The sequence below is a fragment of the Podarcis liolepis genome (genome assembly GCF_965112155.1).
Source record: "Podarcis liolepis genome assembly, chromosome: 2".
NCBI lineage: Eukaryota > Metazoa > Chordata > Lepidosauria > Squamata > Lacertidae > Podarcis > Podarcis liolepis.
The window spans coordinates 88899787-88919499 of record NC_139555.1 but is presented as its reverse complement, the minus strand read 5'-3'; the positions used below and the strand labels follow the sequence as shown (position 1 = coordinate 88919499).

General features: G+C 41.2%; 2 protein-coding genes across 6 annotated transcripts in view; one reads left to right on the top strand and one right to left on the bottom strand.

Annotated features, from left to right (window-relative positions):
* Positions 1–1716: 1716 nt before the first annotated feature.
* On the bottom strand, positions 1717–12267 carry MBD4 (methyl-CpG binding domain 4, DNA glycosylase). Of its 4 annotated transcripts, none has more exons than XM_083481189.1 (8): positions 12131–12267; positions 9987–10247; positions 8001–8803; positions 7108–7182; positions 6039–6173; positions 4969–5118; positions 3412–3515; positions 1717–1998 (listed from the first exon to the last, which is right to left on the bottom strand). In XM_083481189.1, the coding sequence occupies exons 2-8, from the start codon at positions 10226–10228 to the stop codon at positions 1918–1920; spliced, it is 1590 nt and encodes a 529-aa protein (XP_083337315.1). In that variant the 5' UTR covers positions 10229–10247; positions 12131–12267; the 3' UTR covers positions 1717–1917. The 4 variants fall into 4 exon arrangements, with proteins under 4 accessions (XP_083337315.1, XP_083337312.1, XP_083337314.1 ...); XM_083481186.1 differs by lacking the exon at positions 12131–12267 and adding an exon at positions 10983–11208; XM_083481188.1 differs by lacking the exons at positions 7108–7182; positions 12131–12267 and adding an exon at positions 10983–11210.
* Positions 11189–19713, top strand: part of IFT122 (intraflagellar transport 122) — a 57654-nt gene continuing 49129 nt past the window's right edge. The window contains exons 1-7 of one of the 2 annotated variants that reach the window (XM_083481165.1): positions 11189–11653; positions 13744–13810; positions 15385–15469; positions 15799–15877; positions 16487–16563; positions 17246–17312; positions 19383–19529. In XM_083481165.1, coding sequence (XP_083337291.1) covers positions 11613–11653; positions 13744–13810; positions 15385–15469; positions 15799–15877; positions 16487–16563; positions 17246–17312; positions 19383–19529 — 563 coding nt within the window. In that variant the 5' untranslated portion in view covers positions 11189–11612. The remainder of the gene's footprint in view (positions 11654–13743; positions 13811–15384; positions 15470–15798; positions 15878–16486; positions 16564–17245; positions 17313–19382; positions 19530–19713) is intronic. The other variant, XM_083481166.1, reaches the window with a different exon arrangement.

Below are 19713 nucleotides of genomic sequence, written 5' to 3'. Positions count from 1 at the left end.
CCACCTCCAGTTGATGGGCATTGCCATTCAAATAGTGTGATGTGCCATGTCATGTGATCCAATTTTGCGGGGCAGGCCTTCCCCCATATTTTATTCAACTTTGCACCCCTGTCTATTTCACGATTCATCCTGTAGCTCCTAAATTCTAAAGCATGAACACTCTGCCCATCATGAACTTGTTTGGTTATATAATAAATCACAAACAATCTCATTGTTGGCACAGTCCCGCTAAATGTTTCTTTGGCAACATTCATGAATATTTCGTATGTTTGGCACCAATGAAAACCTTGTACTGTATTCCACTATGAAATATATTTTATGGCACTCATTCTTTTCTAAGTTTTATATGATTATTTTATTCTCCCCTTTTTATTATTGCTTTCAAGTACAGATAGGGTGAACCCACAGAATCAGCAAGTTGCCACAATCAGCCATTTGGAACTATGTTTTCTATCAAGGCCACTGACTTTTATTTAAGGAAAGGGCTGGTGCTGTGATGTTTTCACTCTAACAAAGACTGCTCTTTGCAGTTTTCTTTGCCATGTTCATTTGCTGCAGAAAATGCGCCCAAGAGTCTTACAGCAACTTAAGGATCAATTTATTATGTTATACCCCTTCATGGCATGGAACCTTCACAAATGCAGTGAGCTATGGCCCATGTTAGCTTATGCAAGAGTAAATTAGACTTTGTGGACCAAGATTCTTTGCGATTTTTCTTTGAATGATGTTTGATTATCACTGAGCAAAAATGGCCCCACCATAAATGAAAGGCAGGCACATAAAAATAAGTGAGATTCACGTGTTGTACCATCAAACATAACTTCTTTCCCCTCCTTGCCCCCATGGTCTTCTGTGCTCCTCCAGGAGCATATTTTGGGGAGCAAGAAAGCCTGTGAGCAAAATGAAGCCCTGTTTGTGAGAACAGAAGTCCGTTTCCCAAGTAGTTTGCAATCCACACCTAAGCACAGATGAGCAAATGTGGAATCCTGGAGCAAATATGGCAAGTACTGCATTCCTCTCCCAGTCTTGCTGCCACCACACTGCCCAGCACTAAGCTATGGTTTGCCCTGGTATTATGCCCAAACCTGGGCTTCTGGTTTGTCACCCCAGACAAACCATGAGTGATAGGCTAAGAACAAACCTTGTTTACAGCTTGTGGTTTACTTGAAGCAGGACAAACCATAAGCGAGGGATTTGGAAATAATCCTAAACCAAACTATGTGTTGTATTCAATTAGCTAGAAATCTGTGCTTAAGAAGTTTGTCCTGGGCAGGACCTATTAGTTGAGAGAATTGGGAGGAAATAGGAGGAAAGAGTTTGCTAATAATGTGTTTTATTGCTATGAATAAGGATTTCCTTAAGAATCAGTTGAATTTATTTCTTATGGTTAAATGGGTAGATATAAAACCATGGTTTACCCCAGCTAGTGAAAATCCATTTACGCTTAAACTTTGCTCCATTTATTTCAGTGGGTCTACTCCAATTATGACTTAGTTGGTGATGTTTAGAGAAGTTCCTATATATTGAATTTGTAACAATCTAGTATTATATGCTATAGGGACTTCACTAAATACAATACAGAACTGCATCTATCATAGAACAAATTGGAGGATTATTCAGCAATTATGTTGCATTCTAGTAAGGTTAAGTAAGTTTCATGGTTGTTTGGTACAGTATTTGCAGTGTTGAAGGACTGAACAATTTAGAAAGTGTCACTTAATATTAACACAAGTCTTAGTCAACTTTAATTACAAAAGGTCTGAACAGGATTATGTACATAAACCAATGCTGAAATTTAATACACAGTGTCCAATATACAATATATATATTAAAATGTTTACATTTATAGTTACCAAGAGGGATGATTGAAAGAATTTGATATTAAAAACCCCCAGTAGATAGTGTACCTTCACAGAGCTATACATTAATTTTCAGTTTATCATGATTTTCCCGCAGCCAGGCATGATATACATTCAGCTTATGGTCTTGTGGCTGTACCTGAAAAAGAATAAGGATGTTAACCATTTTAATTAAGAAATACAAAATTTGTATTAAGCTCAGAGTCTCAAGCACACAAATGGAAACCATTCTTTGGCTTATTGCCATTTCAAGTACATTTACTTGGAAATAAGTCCCACTGAACAGCTTTGGGCTTACTTTTGGGTCAACAGGAATACAGTCATACCTCGAGTTGAAGTAGCTTTGGGATAAGTATTTTCGGGTTGTGCGCTGCGGCGACCCAGAAGTCATGGAGTGCGTTACTTCCGGGTTTCGCCGCTCATGCATGCGGTCAAAATGACATCATGCGCAGAAGCGGCAAATTGCAACCCGCACAGACACGTGTTGCATTCGCTTCTGGATGCGAACGGGGCTCCGGAATGGATGCCATTCGCATCCAGAGGTACCACTGTATGCTCACGCTGCAATTGTGTTTGCAACTACAATAAAAGGCAACTCGGAATCTTCGCGGTGAAGGGTTGAAGATAGTTCAGCTTTCTCCTCTATTCTGATGCCTACAAATTCTTCTGCAGAGCTTATGGCTGCATCTTCTGCAAGGCATGAGCGCAACCAAATGGCAGTGCTACATTGCAGGAAGGAAACATGGGACTCTGCACACCCACCCCATCCCAATGCTGGTTCTGAGACTATTGCTTCATAGCAGATCACAGAGCTGTACCCAGTTGCTTTGTGCAGTTCTGGTTCATGCTCATTTACATGCGAGGGACTGAAGGGAAGCAGAGCCATCTCAGCTTTGCGGAGAGGCAAGCTCTGTCAGGCTCCTCCTTCCAACAACTGCCACATGGCAGCAGCCGTTACACCAGAGGAAGATCGTTGGCTGACATATCAGCAACTTTTGGCTCTTCTCTCTTTTTTGTGACTGCTTTTTGCTATAGAACAGGGTAACCTAGAGCTAGTGCCTGTGTTTGCTTTTCCCCTCCTCCCTCCCAAATGCTTTTCCTTTAGTGTCCTGTCTTTTAGGCTGCAGGCTTGAGAGTAGTGTCTTCTTATTGATTGCTCCAGGAAGTTTTTTTGGTTTGGTGGATGAAAAATCATTTAATTAAAAACAAATAAAGGAGAAAGGACCTGCCCTCATCCTAGGTCTTGTACCACATGATTAAGGGCTTCTTGTTTAAGGGCCTTGGTCATTCCATTATATATTTTTAGTTATTTATTACATTTGTATACTGCCCTTCATCCATAGATCCCAGGGCAGTTCACAACATAAAGATACGAGATAAAAACCACAAAATACATAATAAAAAGAACAACAACAAACCAATAACCCCATCCATCCACTCCCACAACACATTTAAAAGGGTATCAGATGTTATTCATCCAACAGGCATTACAAAAATCAAAAGCAGAACACTTAATCTTTCATTGATTTAAGAAGATGGCAGCATCAGTTACCTCTTTCCACTCATTGATGCAAAAGATCCTGTAAGAGTCGTTTCCGTATTTTCCAATCCCATGCAACTCAATAGGATACCTCCACTGTTTGACCAAGTATTCATCTAGGGAACAAACAAGCAAAAAACGTACAATAAAATATCCAAGACTGGATTCATTAAATTCACCTTTAAAATTTGTGAAAACATGCATCTTTAAATAAGAGGTGAGCTACACAGAACTTATTTAAAAAACCAAAAAGGGTCAAAAAATGGGTGACATCTAACATTTGTCACTCTTGGGAATAGTCCCAGTGAAATCAATATACTAGATTCCAATGGGTCTACCCTGTGTGTGACTTAGGCTGTGTATGCACTACACCTTTAAAGCACCTTTGAAACACATTCTTTATTTCAGAGAACTCTGGGCACTGTGATTTATTAAGGGCTGCTGGAAATCGACACACTGTGTTGGGGTACACAACCCCTGGTAGGCTGATACTACAAGGAATCACAGCAAGTTATTACTAGCATGCTACATTGGTGCTGATGGAAGTGACTAGAACGACATCCAGTGGCGTAGCGTGGGTTGTCAGCACCCGGGGCAAGACAAGTAATTTGCGCCCCCTAACCCGTGGATTTGCGCCCCCTAACCTGTGGATTTGCGCCCCCTAACCCTAACCCCCAGATGTTGGGCCCGGTGCGGCCGGCCCCCCCTGCACCCCCCACGCTACGCCACTGACGACATCTATAAATAAAAGATACAAGTTTAGAGTTTCAGTTTTCTAAACTGCAAGACACAGCATAGAAGACATTAAAATGTAGTGTCACAGATGCAGCTCTATTGTCACAGATGTCAATAAGATCAGCAGTCTTTTTACAGCAGAAAGGAAATGTATAAATGCTGTATGTGGACTTAGATTTTTTTCTCAACTTCCCCACTTCCTCATTTGGTAACCTCTCAAAACTTTTTTTTTTTAATGTTCTGTGCTTGGGTAGTTCAGCAATTCAATATGGACGGTTTTCAAAGGGGAAATGTCACCACTGTTCTCCAATCTTTCGCCTCCCACTCCAAATGTTGCTTCAAGGTGACAAGTCTGTGCCCACTTACTGAGGAGGAAGCCTCATACAACACAGCAGAATATAAACCTAAATAGGATTGCACTGTTAAAAATAAATAAATCCCAATGCCAAATCTCTCAAATATATTTTGTGTTAGTTCTATGGATCTGAAGAACACCCAAGCTTATATAGAGACAACCTTGGAAAAAGGAACTACCAGTAAAAGAATAAAATAGAAATGAAGTTTCATGTGCAGAGCATGTGTGTTCTCATTCCTCTGGATCATAGACTTTAGTGTTCTAGCTCAGTGGCAGCTGGAAAATCTCTAGATCTTGTCTCAGTCATGAATTCACTAAGTGGCCTTTAATACACCACCATCTCTCAGCCATGGCTTCCCATCTGTAATATGAGGATAACAACACTGATCTACTCTGCAGGGCCGTAATTAGGATTTTATGAGATAATATACTCCTTCTAAAACAAGCTATAACATACATTACATGCCAAGAGTTGCTACCTGAAAATTTGATGATGGTCTTTGCTCTGAGTTCATAAAGGCCAAGAGGTTTAAGCAACTCTGACATTTCCTTCCAGTTTGCAGCTCTTGCGATTTCAGGTGAAGGATATTTCTTGAAAAATTCCCACAGCACAGGGATGGCCATCTTACCTAGTCAGATATAAGACAGTGAATAGTAGGGTTCCTACTGAATTTCTTGGCAAGGCTGGCATAGGCACATATGCTGAATTGCTAATACAGATAACGTCTAACCTCATGTAACAGCTACTAAAAGTAACAAGACTAAGAAGCATCTTCATGAATCCTGCTGCCAACGTGTCTTCTGGCCACATGTATGTATAGCAAAACAGACACATGTGTTTACTACACATTACAATCAAATGACTTCCACAGGAGAAAATTAAGAGTTGTGTGAAGAACTCCCGCGGCACAGAAATATATTTTGTGTTCCAATACAGACACAGAAGATGTGTCATCTCAATTTTTAAAGGTATGCATGATCCCAAACTTGTATAATACGTTCAGCAAATGGCAAAATTTAGGTCCATTCTAGTCAACCTGCTTATTGAACACTCATCCTGATTTGTTTAAAGGGCAGCTACACAACAACAAACATTCATACTGATTTGCATCATGTCTTCCCATTAGTCATTATTTCACCCCATGCTTTTCAGTGCATTTCCCATCATTTTCCTAACCGCAAAACAGTGTTTTTTATGTATTTGTTGCACTAGGATGACAGAACTGCAGAAACCCAAAGTTCCAGTATGTGTTGGAATCCCTCTTGCACAAAATGGTGTCATCATTTTAGTAACCCTTTTTCCACTTCACATAGGTTAAGGTCAACATTGGCCCTTTTCTCTCTTCCTGGGGAATGTGTGTGAATCAAGCAGAGCCATTTACCATCTAGCCAACCCTCCATGGGAAAAACTGAAGTAATCAGTTCTGCCCACATATGAGATTCATGAATGCTCCCTAGCAGCAGTGTAGGACTGTATAACTGGAAAGATGCTCAACACTGGTGTGTTTGCAAGTGAGGGGCTGGGCGGGGGAGAACATAAGTCTTGTACCTGAGGTCTTATTCAGAAATATAGTTGCAACGAGAAGTTTCCATGGATCATGAAAGAGTGTTTCTTGGACCAAATTAAAAGGAGAACGAGGTGGAGTCCATTTCCGAAAGGCCTTCCTTCTAGGTGGGCTTGGAGCTATACAGAGAGAGAATCAAAATGTGAAATTCAATTGCCTATCTTTTATTTAAATACATTGTTTTCCTTAAATCAATCTGTGTCTATAGACAGAAGCAGAAAGAGGATCGTTTTGACTGCCTCTTCCGGCTCTAAGGAGCCTGCTTGCTACAGAAACAGCTCTTTCAAGAGCCCAGTGGGATCAGCTGCAGTGAACAAGATCTAAGAGATGCCTGTCCATGTTGCAAGCCTTCATCTTCATTTGCCCAACTAAGACTGCAATCCTTACTGGGAATTGTGGTTTGTTTAAATCTCACTTATTAAAGTTGGCTTCTACAATATCAGTCACCATAGTTTGATTGTAGTTTGTCCTGAAGCAAGAGTTTTAAACAACTACAATTCTCCCAAGTCTCGCTGTAATGAGGAACTAGGGTTTGTTTAACATTGGAAGAAGCTTCTGATAGCCTCTGGTGCACAAAAAGAGAGAACACACAAGGCAGTGTCTCACAGTGGCTTATTTACATAGTGAGAAACCATAGTTTCTTAGGCTCACAGTTAGCTATTTTGATTGGATATCTTACTATTCAGATTTAATTTACTCTCCCAGTACCAAACATTTATGAAGTGCTCATATCAACCAAAAGCTGGTAATAATCTGACCCATTAATTTTACCCACTACATGGAAAGGAGTAAGAATTATGGATAGTTGCTGTGTAATCTCTTCTTACCTCACATAAATTCTACCACAATCTAAAGCACTTATATTTGGAACCAAGTACCAATAGGTTAAGTGGGCTTATTTCAAAATAAATGTGTGTACTTTTAGCTATGCAAGTGAGAAATGCCGGTACATTGTATTTACTTCTGACTAAATATGGCTAGGATTGGTGTGCAAATTATATTGCTAAATCTTGTAATCCCCCACAAGGCATTTTCACAGAAAGCATTTTTTACCTCCTTGAATGAATTTACTAGAAAAATATGGGCTGGTTTTCCTTCTCTCTACGTGAGGTCTTCGAAAATGGTCCTCTAAAATGTTGAAAAGCAAAGTAAAAAACAAATGCAGATATATATATATATAAAATTCATTGCGAATTCGTATAAAACTAAGTACTGCACTATCTTTGTATGTGCCATTCTCCTACAGAGGATCTTCTATCATTAAAGAGTGGTGGATTGGGAGCCCACTGTAGTCTATTCCAGCAACTACACTGGCTATGTTTGGAAGATCGTTTCTCAGCTTAATAAGCAAAGATGTGAATAAGTCTTCCTTGCTCCTTTCTTTGGGCTTTATCCAATGTAGTGTTAAGTCAGGGTTCCATCAGCTCAAGAATACCTGCAATTGCAATGTGACGTGGGCCATGCACTGGAGGGGGGGATTTCTGTCGCTCTAGCAGTAATCCTTGCACCGATAGGACGAGTTAGTAGAATATCACCTTTTGTGCAAGTGGGAACAAATCAAGAAGTCTTCCATTAACTATGATTTCCCATTTTTTCTGGACCAGGGAGCTATGGTTAATGAGTTCAGAGCCATGATTTGAAGCTGACTTATCCGGGCAAGCAAGAGGCATTTATTATGGTTCAAGGAGAAAGAGAAACATTCTAGCCAAGCAAAAGCACTCGAGGATGCAGGGACACTGACAGGGGATGGCAGACTGGAGAGAGTCCCAAGGACCAGACAGAGCTTAGACGGTCACATTCAGCAAAATCACGTGAACACACTCAGGTAGACAATACTAGCCACACCAAAAGCATAGAGCATGAGGCAAAGAAAGTTCATTTGTACCACTGGCCTGTGATTATCTCCATAGGAAATTTAGAAAAGAGCTCTGCTCTGAAGAATATACCTTTTACTGATGTAAAATGGCTCTCATCACTGGTCTGTGAGTCAGTAACTTCCATATCGGAAGCAATGTTTAACTCCTGGCTCCCTGAAGGCACCCTGTTTCTCTGGTTTTCCAATTCTGAAAAGTTTTCATCAACTGCTACAGAAACTACGCTGGTGGGATCCTCATCACATTTTAAAACTTCTGTGCTTGACGTGTGTTCCAAGACAGCGGCTACCGGTCCAACGTGCAACTCCACTTTTGGTTCAGAAACCAGCAGCTCATCCTTTAAGCATGTTTTCCTTTTTCTTGAGCCTCTCTGGCACACTTTATGGACACTGTTAAAAATGTATGTATCTTTTTTTCTTCTGGGATTTTTAACAGTTTCTGCCCTTTGACTTTCTGGGGGTTGTTTCCTCTGTCTTGTGTTATAGGCATCATCCAGATTCCCCATTTCTGAACCGCATTTAGCTTTCTTAATCTGGGTCGTCCTCTGAGCAGCACTCCTCTCTTGGGCTTTGAAACAGGAATCCTTTGAGGGGTCCTCTGCAGTAGGCCCATTCTGCAAATCTGGCTCACCAGCACTGGTTGGAAGTTCCAAAATCTTATTTTGCTTTTCTTCACTGCTTTGCGGTCCAAGATCTAGAGTCTGGTTGCTAGTGATACAGTTCTGTCCTTCGGACCCCAGAGCCCTTGTGCTTGATTGAATACTGTCCCGAACAGAGACAGAAAAATCGAAGTCCTCTGATTTAAGAACAGTCTCTCCATTCTTTTTAAAGTAATCCAAAAGTGCACGTCTGGATCTGACCTTCACTCCTTGGGGACTAAAAGGGAAAAAGACCATCAGGTAAAAAGAAGTCAAAGGGCAACGTTGAGTGGAATGCAGCGTTGCACAACAGGACTTCACCTGCTTCTTCTCCCCTCTGCAGCAACTGCACCCCCAAAATCAGCTCTGGAGAGTCGGAGCAGGTTCTGAGGGCATGCAGGGGTCAGCAGGGGGAAAGAGAGGATGGTGAAGTCCCATTGTAGGAGTGTACTTTTATTCCACTCTCACATGGAAAGGGTTGGATACAAATTGTCAATTGTAGCCACCCTATAGATTATATTGTGGAAAGACAGACTATACATTTTTCAAATAAATGTATATTTTGGAAGATCAAAGTTGAAGCTCCAATACTTAAACTATTTGTAAGCTGTTATAAATGCATTTACAGTTAAACAGTGGTGCAAGTACATCTGCCTTGGGAATTGCAGCAGAAAGATGAGATACAAATATTTTAAATGAACACGAACTTAGTATTTGCAAATATTATAAACACAGATGTTTTATATAGCATAGAATCCATCAGCATGATGCTTGGTTGGAGTACTAAAGGGGAACACAAAACTGTGTCCTGACCGGATATGTGTTTCTAATCTTAAGGAAGGAAGGCTATATGGAGGATTTGAAGTTGTTGCTCAGCTGAACACTATTATTCTTTGGAAAAAAGCTGTCCAATGCCCTCTGCTTCTGGAGAGCCATGGGGGCAGGTTACAACAATGCAGACTTTGAGTCTGATGAGAAGAAAAGAGTGATTATAATGCAGGAGATGGGGAGAAAGAGGGGGCTCAAACTGTGGTTAAGAAGGAGGAACGGGGGGCTGCTGTGTTGTGGGGGCTGCTGTGTTGTGGGGGCTGCTGCTGTTGGTGGGTCACAGCCCCATTTGTCTTGATAGACCATTCACCCCTGGATATGTAGATGAAACAGTACAGAAAATTGCATCTGTCAAATTTCTGAATGCCAGGTTATTGTCAAAGCCATGAGAGTTCTGTCAGAAAACAACAGCAATCCCACATAACTTCTTCCTCGCTTTAGTAACACTTCAACAAGCTTAAACATAAAACAGTATATTTACACTTCTCCCTTTTATAAACATAATTATGACACTATGGCTCTCAGTGCACCAAAATATCATTTGGATGACATAAGATGTACAATGTCAAAATTTACCATCAGCACTACTGTACCTGACAAAATAGATGTCATATCTCCCTTTTGTTTTGCCAGACTGTCTTTGCTTTATTATCCTTTCCCATCCTTCAGGAACAGCTCTGCGACACAGCGGAGGCAGGAAAGATACAGTTGCTTCAGACTCTTTGCACCAAGTTAGACTTTCTGTGATGGTCTCAGTATCTTCCTCCTTGGGATCAACACATTCCCCTCTTGCTGTTATAAGATGCCCTTTCTCTTTGTCTGCATCTTCAGTCATGTGCCTATTACCTATATCACTGAAAGTGAATTATCAGAATATCAGAACAAGCTTCACCTTTTTGTAGCCTTTCCTTAAATAGACATTCTAACCTCTCAATCATTTTTAATGCTTTTTTTTTTTTGCATCCCCTTCACATTTCCTTTTCGGTTGTTCCAAAACTGGTTTATTTCTGGCAGAGTAAGATGCAATAAATTTTGCTCCTAAATGTAGAAAAATAAGGTACAACTTAAGCAACGGAGAACCCTGGTTTTGTTTTTTGGCGTGAAACACCAATTGCCTAAAAGGTCTGGGTGAATAAAGAGGTCTCCACTGGTGCTGGAAACGAAGAGGGTGCCAGGCAAGCCTTTCTGGGGGGGGGGGGATTTTCTATAGCAAGGGTGCCATCACTGAGAAGGCCACCTCGGAGCAGCAGCCCACCTTTCCTCCTCATTTGGTGGGAGCACGCAAAGCAGTGGGAATGGGAACCAATGGGGCAATAGAAGCAGGAGGCTAAGAAGTTAAGAATGGTTTTATTCCAGTTTGCAGTATTGCCATAGCCCTCAATCAGATAGAAGACCGTCATGTCAAGACAGCAGAACACCGGCCTGCCATTTGTCAAATTGCCGTGACATCACTGCATGCAAACCAAAGGTGATGATGGTGAGGGTGATAATAGTTGCTTGAAAAGGAGGATCGCAGCAACTGGCCGAGGGGGGCGTTGCCTATTTCAAAAACCCCGCCCTCGCCACTCCCTCCTGTGTTAAGTCCTTACCTGCCGTCAGGCTGCCCCGTCGCCCCTTGAACCAGCGCCAAGGACATCTTTCCTCTCCTCTCTTGCAAGGCGCAAATTCTCCCGCGCCTGCTCGTACGGCGCGTGCGCATTCCTAACACACGCGCCGCCAACCCACACAATGACAGTAACCAAGAGATCGCTCTCTCCTCTTCGCGCCGGGATCAAACCTCGCGAGCAGCGCGGATACACCTGAGCGGGCTTTTGCGCACGCGCACTTTCGACACAAGCTCCTCCTCTCTCCACACCCTCGTCCCACCCGCCCCTAATATTAATATTGCGCGTCCTCCCCCGGGCGTCATAGAAAGTGTGGTTGGGGAGAGGGGGGCGGGGAGGAACTCGGTGGAGAGTTCAGACATGCGCAAGAGGCGCTTCTGCGCGTGCGCACAACCAAGGGCGCTTCGCTCGTCGCTTTTCCCCCTTGCGCAAAAGGAAAGGAAAAAAGGAGGGGAGGCGCGTGGAAACTGCGCATGCGTGTTGCCTTGGGTTGCAGCCCGGCGTCCTATGTACACAAATAAATAAATAAATAAATAAATAAATGAAAGCGGGAGTTGGGCGCTGGGGGAGGGGCAGGCAGGGAGGTCGCGAAGGGGATGCGCCGGAGGGGGAAACATGCGAGCTGCGCTGACCTGGAGAGATAAGGCCGAGCAGTGGTAAGAAGAGGAGAGGCCTCCCTCTGACAAGCCTAGAGGGTGGAGTGGGTCCGTGGGGGGGGCATGGAGGGAAGGAAGGAAGTGGGGGCTTCGACCTCCAGCCAGAAAATAAGGCCTCCTCAATCAGCTCTCCCTTCCAGCATCACCAGCAGTAAGCGAGTCGTGAGGGGGACGGCGTGCAATTTTATCCCGCTCGCGGCAGGCAGCATAACACCCCCGCAGCGTCCCTCACGCCCGTTTCTGAAGGCAAATGAGTTAATGCAACCAACTGCAGCGGCAGCAGCAACAGCAAAAACAACTTAGAAAGATGCTTCCACGTTTAAACTGGAAGCCACGAAGCTGTTAAGATAACGCTTTTGCTGCAGAAAGGGAGCGCGTGGGTTTCCCCTTTTGGTGGAAGGGACACAAAGCGGGACCCTGGCAGGTTTCAGTTGTGTGTGGGGGGGGGTGCGCCTCCTAGAGCCTGAGGTGCTTTACCTGCATTCGTTGCCAAAAGGGGCTTGTGGGGGTTTTTTTTGAGGCGGACAGGCCCCTCTGTCCCCTCGACGGTCCTGTTGTGTCCGTTGATGTAACGTTAGATCTTCCCCGCTGAGTTGATGTTCTTACGGTGCTCCATCGGTAGGACTGGAACCCAGTCAGATGGGCGGGGTACAAATAACAAAATAATATTAAAAATCCGCAATGGCCTATACTGGTTGTTTTACTCGCTTCCTCAGTACTTGTACTGGGCAGGTGGGTTTCATGAGGAAACTTTAACAAAATAAACAGTTGATGCAGGTTCGTTTTCCCCCTAACCCCGTAGGTAATATATATTGCTGCACATCATCTTAAAATTCTAATGCTTTGGTTTAATTGGGGTGTATCTTTTTTCTTTTTTGGTACTATCTGTGTACGCTTTGTGACATTGGTCTTCAGCTGGTGGGTTGGGACTCACCTGATCACCACACCAGCACCATTACTGCTGGGTCAGACCATTGTCCTCCTGTAATCCACCACCTTTTCCTCACAGTGGCCAACCACAATGTCCTTTGCAGCAGGACATGACAGCACTCTGCCCACCTGTGATTGCCTCTAATATTGGAGGTAGAACATAGCCACCTTGGCCAGTCACCGTTGATAGCCATGTCCTCCATGAATTTGACTAATTCTCCCCTTTTTAATGTATTTTTATTAAAGATTTTCTTGGTTTACAAAAGTATGTGCAATGTCTCTTTCTCTCCCCCCCCCGTAACATTTTTTACAGATCAGTTTCATTTGTTGAGACCATCACTGCCCTCTGTGGAAGCAAATGCCATAGTTTAACTGTGCACTGCATTAAAAACACTCTCATCTGTCATGAATCTTCCAAAATTCAGCTTTGTTGGATGAGCATGATTTCTAGGGGTGTAAGAGTGTGGGAGAAAAAAAACATATATCTAGCCACTGTCTTTATACCATGTGTAATTGTGTAAATGTCTATCTTGTCACCTATTACCTTCTCTGGAAACTTTAAAAGTTCAAAATACTGCAACCTTTCCCCTTAGGGACCCTTCATCATTTTGGTTGCCCTTTAAGTATTTATAACTCTCATTGGATACTTCAGTACCACAGCAGAGAACAATAAAATAAAGCAATAATAAAAGATACATCAAAATATAATATACAATAATTACAACAGCCATAAAAACAAGTGTTTGGCTGAAATGTTGATTTTATTTTTTTTTACTATTGGCTGTGTGGGTGAATAATCCCCAGTTTTGTCTAGAATACGTACCGTACATTTAACATAGATAAATCGCAATGGCTAGAGTGGCTAAATGAATAAAGTCAGTGTTTTGATGTAGTGCTTTGAGTATGTCAATTGCAGCCTTTTGATTTGGCAGATATGAAATGTCTTAAAAATGGTATGATTGAGGAAATGTACGAATGACAATTGTGGTATATGAATATTACTCTGAACCTACATCCACAAATTGAATTCTTTTTAAAATACTCATTCTGTAGGGTAGTGATCTATATCTAGAGATCTTGTTTTTTATGTACCATATGGGAAAATATTGGGGATATGAGGAGTTTGGTGTGCCATTTAATACCTTCCTTTGTTTTCACAGTATATATGACCTTGCTTTTAAACCTGATGGAACTCAACTAATAATTGCAGCTGGAAACAGATTACTGGTACGAGGTTTTCTTTAAAAAAACAACCCACCCACCTTTATTTGTTAATTAACATCTTGAAATATTTGGTAGATTAATTTATCAAAAGAACTCTTATTTCTTTATTATTTACTATAACACATATGGTAATCTATTGAAAGAACTCTTATCCCTTCTCTATTTAATGTAACACATTTTTTTAAAAAAACTTACAACTGTGATGTAATTTGACTATGTTAAAAGCTAATTACTTTTTAGCTATTTAACATCTTTAAACAGAGAGAAGGCTCTTGTCTTTGTTTTGATAAATTAAGCTGAGCTGGAAGAAGTCAATAGCTATTTTAAGTAGATACGCAAATTATCTGTCTGCATATTTCATAGATGCTTTTTTTCAATTTCCTAATGTTTGTCATCATTATTTGTAAAGATTGCCTCTAATTTCTTGGTGTGGATTTATGAATGGTTTCTAAGTACATGATGTAAGAAGTTAAGTGAAGGTAGGTCTACACCAGCCTTGCAAATAAGCCCATAAAGATACTAGCCTGTGGCTTTTGTTTTTCATGCCTGAAGGCTGGTGGCCTGAATTTCCATGCTGGTTATGGAGAAGGGGGAAGTTCCTTTCTCCAGGTCAGTATGGAAATACAAGGTACAAGCCTCTGCTAGAAAAAAAAGCATTCTAGCAAGAGTTTATGGGAAAGGGATGGGTTCCCTTCTTTTGTGACCAACATGGAAGCTAAGCAGACTGGCAGAGGTGGGACAAAGAGACTAATTTCTTCTCTGCCAGCCTGCTCACTTACCTGTATGGCAGGGATGGAGAACCTCTGGATATTGTTGGACTACAACTTTCATTGTCCTTGGCCAGTGACCATGCTAGCTGGGGCTGATGGAAGCGTAGTTCAACAGTTATCTGGAGGGTTGCAGGTTCCCCATTCCTGGTGTATGGAGTTTCATGCACTTTCCTCCATGGAATTTTTTCTTGCTTATGACAGTCAGGAGATTTATTAAATGTAAGGCTAGTCTCTACACTCCTTTGATAAGAGGTTGCTATGTGCACTATGGAAATTGGTTTGGAGGGGTTGGTGCAATGGTATTCAGAGCTTGCTGAAATAAGACTTTCTCATAACTTTTCAGGGTTGGATTGTCCTTTTGATACCTTTCATTTCTTTCTAAGCCCCATGGAGCAGATTCACTGCTCCTAATGTCAGCTCAGCCTGGCGCTGGCTAGAAACTTTAACACAGGAATTTATTCTTGTATCTAGAAGAAACAGAATAGACCTGCCCAGCCCTACTCTGCTTTACCAAACCCAGGATCCGCAGTGGCCTTTATTTGTAATCACACTGGATATGAAAAGAATAGGGTTAGGCTGTTTGTCCTGTTATAATGCTGGCTTCTATGTGTCAGTCCATTAAAAAAAATTACTTGTTGGAGCTATATTTTAGAAGTCATGTAACTGCCACTTAAAAAAAAATGAATAAACAGAAGAGAGCCTGTATCTGGACTGAGAAACATAGGAAGCTGCCTTGGTTTGTCTAGGGCTATAGCGTTAACTTGTGCATCTAATTCTTAGACTTATCTCTCTATTTTATCTCTACAGGTATATGACACTTCAGATGGAACATTAATCCAGCCCTTGAAAGCACATAAGGATACAGTGTACTGTGTAGCTTATGCCAAGGATGGTAACTTAAACCTTCTGGATTTTTTCAAACCATTAGCATTTGATCAGGTTTCATAGGAACAGAGTGTCATTTGCATTTATATCCAGTCTATTATTCATAAATATTTTTAAAGAAGAAAATTTGTATTACCAGACAATGTCAGTACAGTCCATACTATGACAACTGAGTTTCATGTCAGACCAGAGTGTATGCAAACATTTGTAGATACAGGTTTGATTCTTGCTCACCTGAAGGCACTCAACTAATAGTAAACAGTGTCATTGCTTTTCTGTGTGCTTTAGACTTACCAGTTGCAATAAACTTATGTGAGCTTCCATAACATTCCCTAGGCAAGCGCTTTGCATCAGGAGCTGCAGACAAAACTGTGATCATCTGGACTTCAAAGTTAGAAGGTATCCTGAAGTACACGTAAGTGGATTGCTTCATGATTATTTTGCATGCCTTAAATATCATTTTTGAGTATCAACAGAAAGAGAGCTGAGTCAGATCAGGTCATTATACTAAAACCCAGCATAGAAAGGCTTGGGCAAATAAAAATACATTCCTGTGCTACCAAGAGGACAGCAGAGTCAATGCCAGTCAAATGTGCTTGCACTGAGCATTCTAGAACTGGGATGCCACAACTGAAAAGGCACTTTTCATGAGCTGCCACTCACCTCTTTTCTGAAGGTAGGGGGACCACTCAAAGAAGGTTCTCTGAATGGGGTCTTGGTAACCAGACAGGCCTGTGTGGGTAAGGTTGTGCTTAAGAGACTCTGGTCTCTGGCTTTTGAACCAGCACTGGTGCAGTGTTGAGAATCATTATAGAAGTATCTCTGTAGTCCTCCCCTCACCCCACACAATTTTTGAATGCTTTATATTTTCAAAGAACCATATTGCACCTGAACTATTTTTAAAGCCTGTTGGATTTTTGTTTGATTTGCACTGAGCTCCTGATAGAGTTGGGTGAGGCTTAAAAAAATAAATATTCAAAGTTATTTGTTTATTATTTCAGTGTTTCTGGTTAATTTGTTTTAGGCACAATGATTCCATACAAAGTGTATCCTACAATCCTGTCACTCACCAATTGGCATCTTGCTCCTCCAGCGATTTTGGTACGTCTTCCTCATCCTTAGTTTCTTAAGACCAAATCCTATGACTTCACATAGCAGTTAGGAATCAATCAGATAGAAATGCAATGTGTGCTGTACCATAGGTATAAGCAGTTGAAGGACCACAGGAAGTTGCAATACAGCAGCTCAGACTGCCTATCTGACTCTGATCTCAGGCAGATCTCAGGTATCCAGAGCTAGTCTTGGCCACTATGAGAGCAGGATGCTGGACCAGATTGGCCACTGGCCTGATCCAGTAGAACCATTGATATTAATGGACCTGTGTTCATCATGCTCCTTAATTTCATTGGAACTACTCTGGCTAGGTCTAGACTTAGATACAACAGTTGGTTTCAAATAATCTATCATGTAGAATGCTTTTGACCAAAGAGATAACTGATTAGATGTGGAACCTTCTGGTGCAAAGCATGTGCTCTGTCAATGCGCTGTGGTCCCTTTCTTGGCATTGCTGTCAGATGGTGCATTGTGGCATCATGTAAAGCCATTACGCAGCACATAAGCTAGCAGAGAGAAGGTGTGGCAAGGGGAAGGACTTTGGGGAGTTGTATTTTGTTAAGATTTAGGAGCTCTTCTCTTTCACATTCCCTCGTTGTTGTTGGTGTGAATGTTTTCTTATAATGATGAATGAATTGGATGGTAACACTATGCTGCTGTTATTTTCAAGGTCTGTGGTCTCCTGAACAGAAGTCAGTCAATAAACATAAAGTTAGCAATAAGATCACCTGCTGTAGGTATGTAAATACTGCGCTCAAATGTAGTTATTTTGTTATTGTAAATATTAAAACATCTAATAAGTTGCCACACGAAAGATTGAGAACTCAAGGCAACATACAAGAGAGGTAAAAACAAAACTGAAACAAATCTGACAATACACTAGAATGGACAGCAAAATTGTCCTCTAATGAGTTTGTAGAATTTTATTATACATTTAATTATAAGATATGGTTCCAGAATGGGTTGGAACAAAAAAGTAAGCAATTAAAGAAACAGATAAAAGCATTAAGTTATAAGGCACGTAAAACACTTCAAAATTGAACAGAACACTACAAATATGTGTGAATAGCTTGCTTTCTCAGATAAAGAATATGTAGGCATTTTCATTTTGTGGAAGACCTTTCAAAATCATCTTATAATAATTTTTTATTTGTTTTCAATTACAGTCCAATAATAGCCTCATTATAACAATACCAATTTATAACACAATTATTAATATCAATCGTTCAAATACCAAATTATATAATTTAGATAATGTGGCTCCCGCGTGCTAGATTTGATGGTTTGATGATTTTCTTCATTTCTGTGTTCCAAAATCTTATTAATTTCAATTACATTCTGGTCATAATAATCCTTATAGAACAACTGCAATATTAATAACTTCTATTCATGTTCACACCTTAAATGATTTATAAAACTACACGTGAGGAATTCAAACTATATCCTTGATCTTCCTGTGTGTGGCAATTATTCTGTTCGTGGTGTTTCTTCCTTTCCTTGTAAGATGTTACGTTTTTCTTTCCCCCGGTTATTGCTGTTATCCATCATGCCTTGAATGGAGCTGATAATCCCAATGTCGTTCCAGAAATTTCTCCATCACTCCGCCCCATGCTTCATTGTTTTGCAACTTTAACAACAGCTGCAAAAGTCACTCTGTCCCAGTAAATAACCTTTGGTCACCATTTCCCCTCTCAGCCTGGGAAGATAGGTCTGTCAAACTGCAGACGATTCAATAAGGAACTGTATCAGTTCCTTGGCAGTTCACAGACTCCTTTCATCCTTCCTTCCAACTGAAGACATATGAACAATTATTCTTCCAATTAAATTAAATTTCAAGTTCTCTTAGCTTTCTTCAGTTCACATCATTAATAATAAAGGATGGGAAAGTTTCCATCGTAAACGTTTTGCAAAATAGAGCTTCCCTCCCCTTTTCCTTTTTTTACACAGTTCACACAGTTCCGTTTGATGTTATATTCTATATTTATAATCCAATTTCTTCCATCCTAACTTGTACAAATAAAATTTGAACTAACATTGAGAGGAGGGTTGCCAAATCATAAATGTAGAGAATGAAATTTAAAATAAAGAAACCGTAAGCTCCCCCCGCAACCATCTTTTGCACTGAATGAAGTCTTATCTCAGGTTCAAACCTTAAAGTCCTTGCAATTGGTTTGTTCTGTACTTTGTCATCTCATCTCTTCTAGCATGTGCCTGTACTTTAGTCCAATTAAGCTCTAATTAACAGGAGAACCTCTGCTTCTTAATGGCAGCGTTGGAGGGTTTTCGGCAGGCTTTTGCACTCAGTGCCTCCCTGCCTCCCGCATTCCATGCCGGAGTGAGAGCCAGGTACCAAGACGAACTGCGAGTGAAGCCCGTTCCCCCCTCCATCCCTGGGGGAAATTTGCAAGGATAATTACCCTCAGTCACCCTTGTTTTTCCTTCGCCAACGATCTCCTGCTGTCATAGGGGCTGGTTCCGTTAAGGCAGAGCGGGACTGGAAGCCGACCTTTCAAAATCACTATTCAGTTAAACAGAGGTTGCCTTATGCTGCTACTGCTCCATATTCCTAATTAGCATGTCCTCTCCTTCTCGGCATGTAGCTGCAGTTCATTTGGGCAAATGTATACTTTAAAAGCCATATTTGTCAGTGCAGTGGAAGAGTTCAAGGAGTATCCTCTTGTGTCCTCTTGAGCCTTTTATGCCCACCTCTAAGTAAAAGGTATAATTTCTGTAGGCCTTGTGACTCTCAAATGTTGAGGAGAGGGGAATTTTTTCAAACTGCTGTTATGATTCTTGCCCTTTCTCAGTTGGACTAATGATGGCCAGTACCTTGCTTTGGGGATGTACAATGGCGTAGTCAGCATAAGAAATAAAAATGGTGAAGAAAAAGTCAAAATTGAACGACCCGGTGGATCTTTATCTCCTGTGTGGTCCATTTCTTGGAATCCATCAAGGTAAATGTTCCTGTCCCTATATTGTTTGTCTTTGATAGTTTCTGCACACTAGTCTGCATTTGACTTTTAACAGTAGTTCTATAAACATAAATAAGAAATCATTTTGATGAAGCTCAGAAGACTGGTTTAATGTTTTCATTTTCTTGGCAATATCAATAAAAATTCTTAAACTTTCTTCAATTTG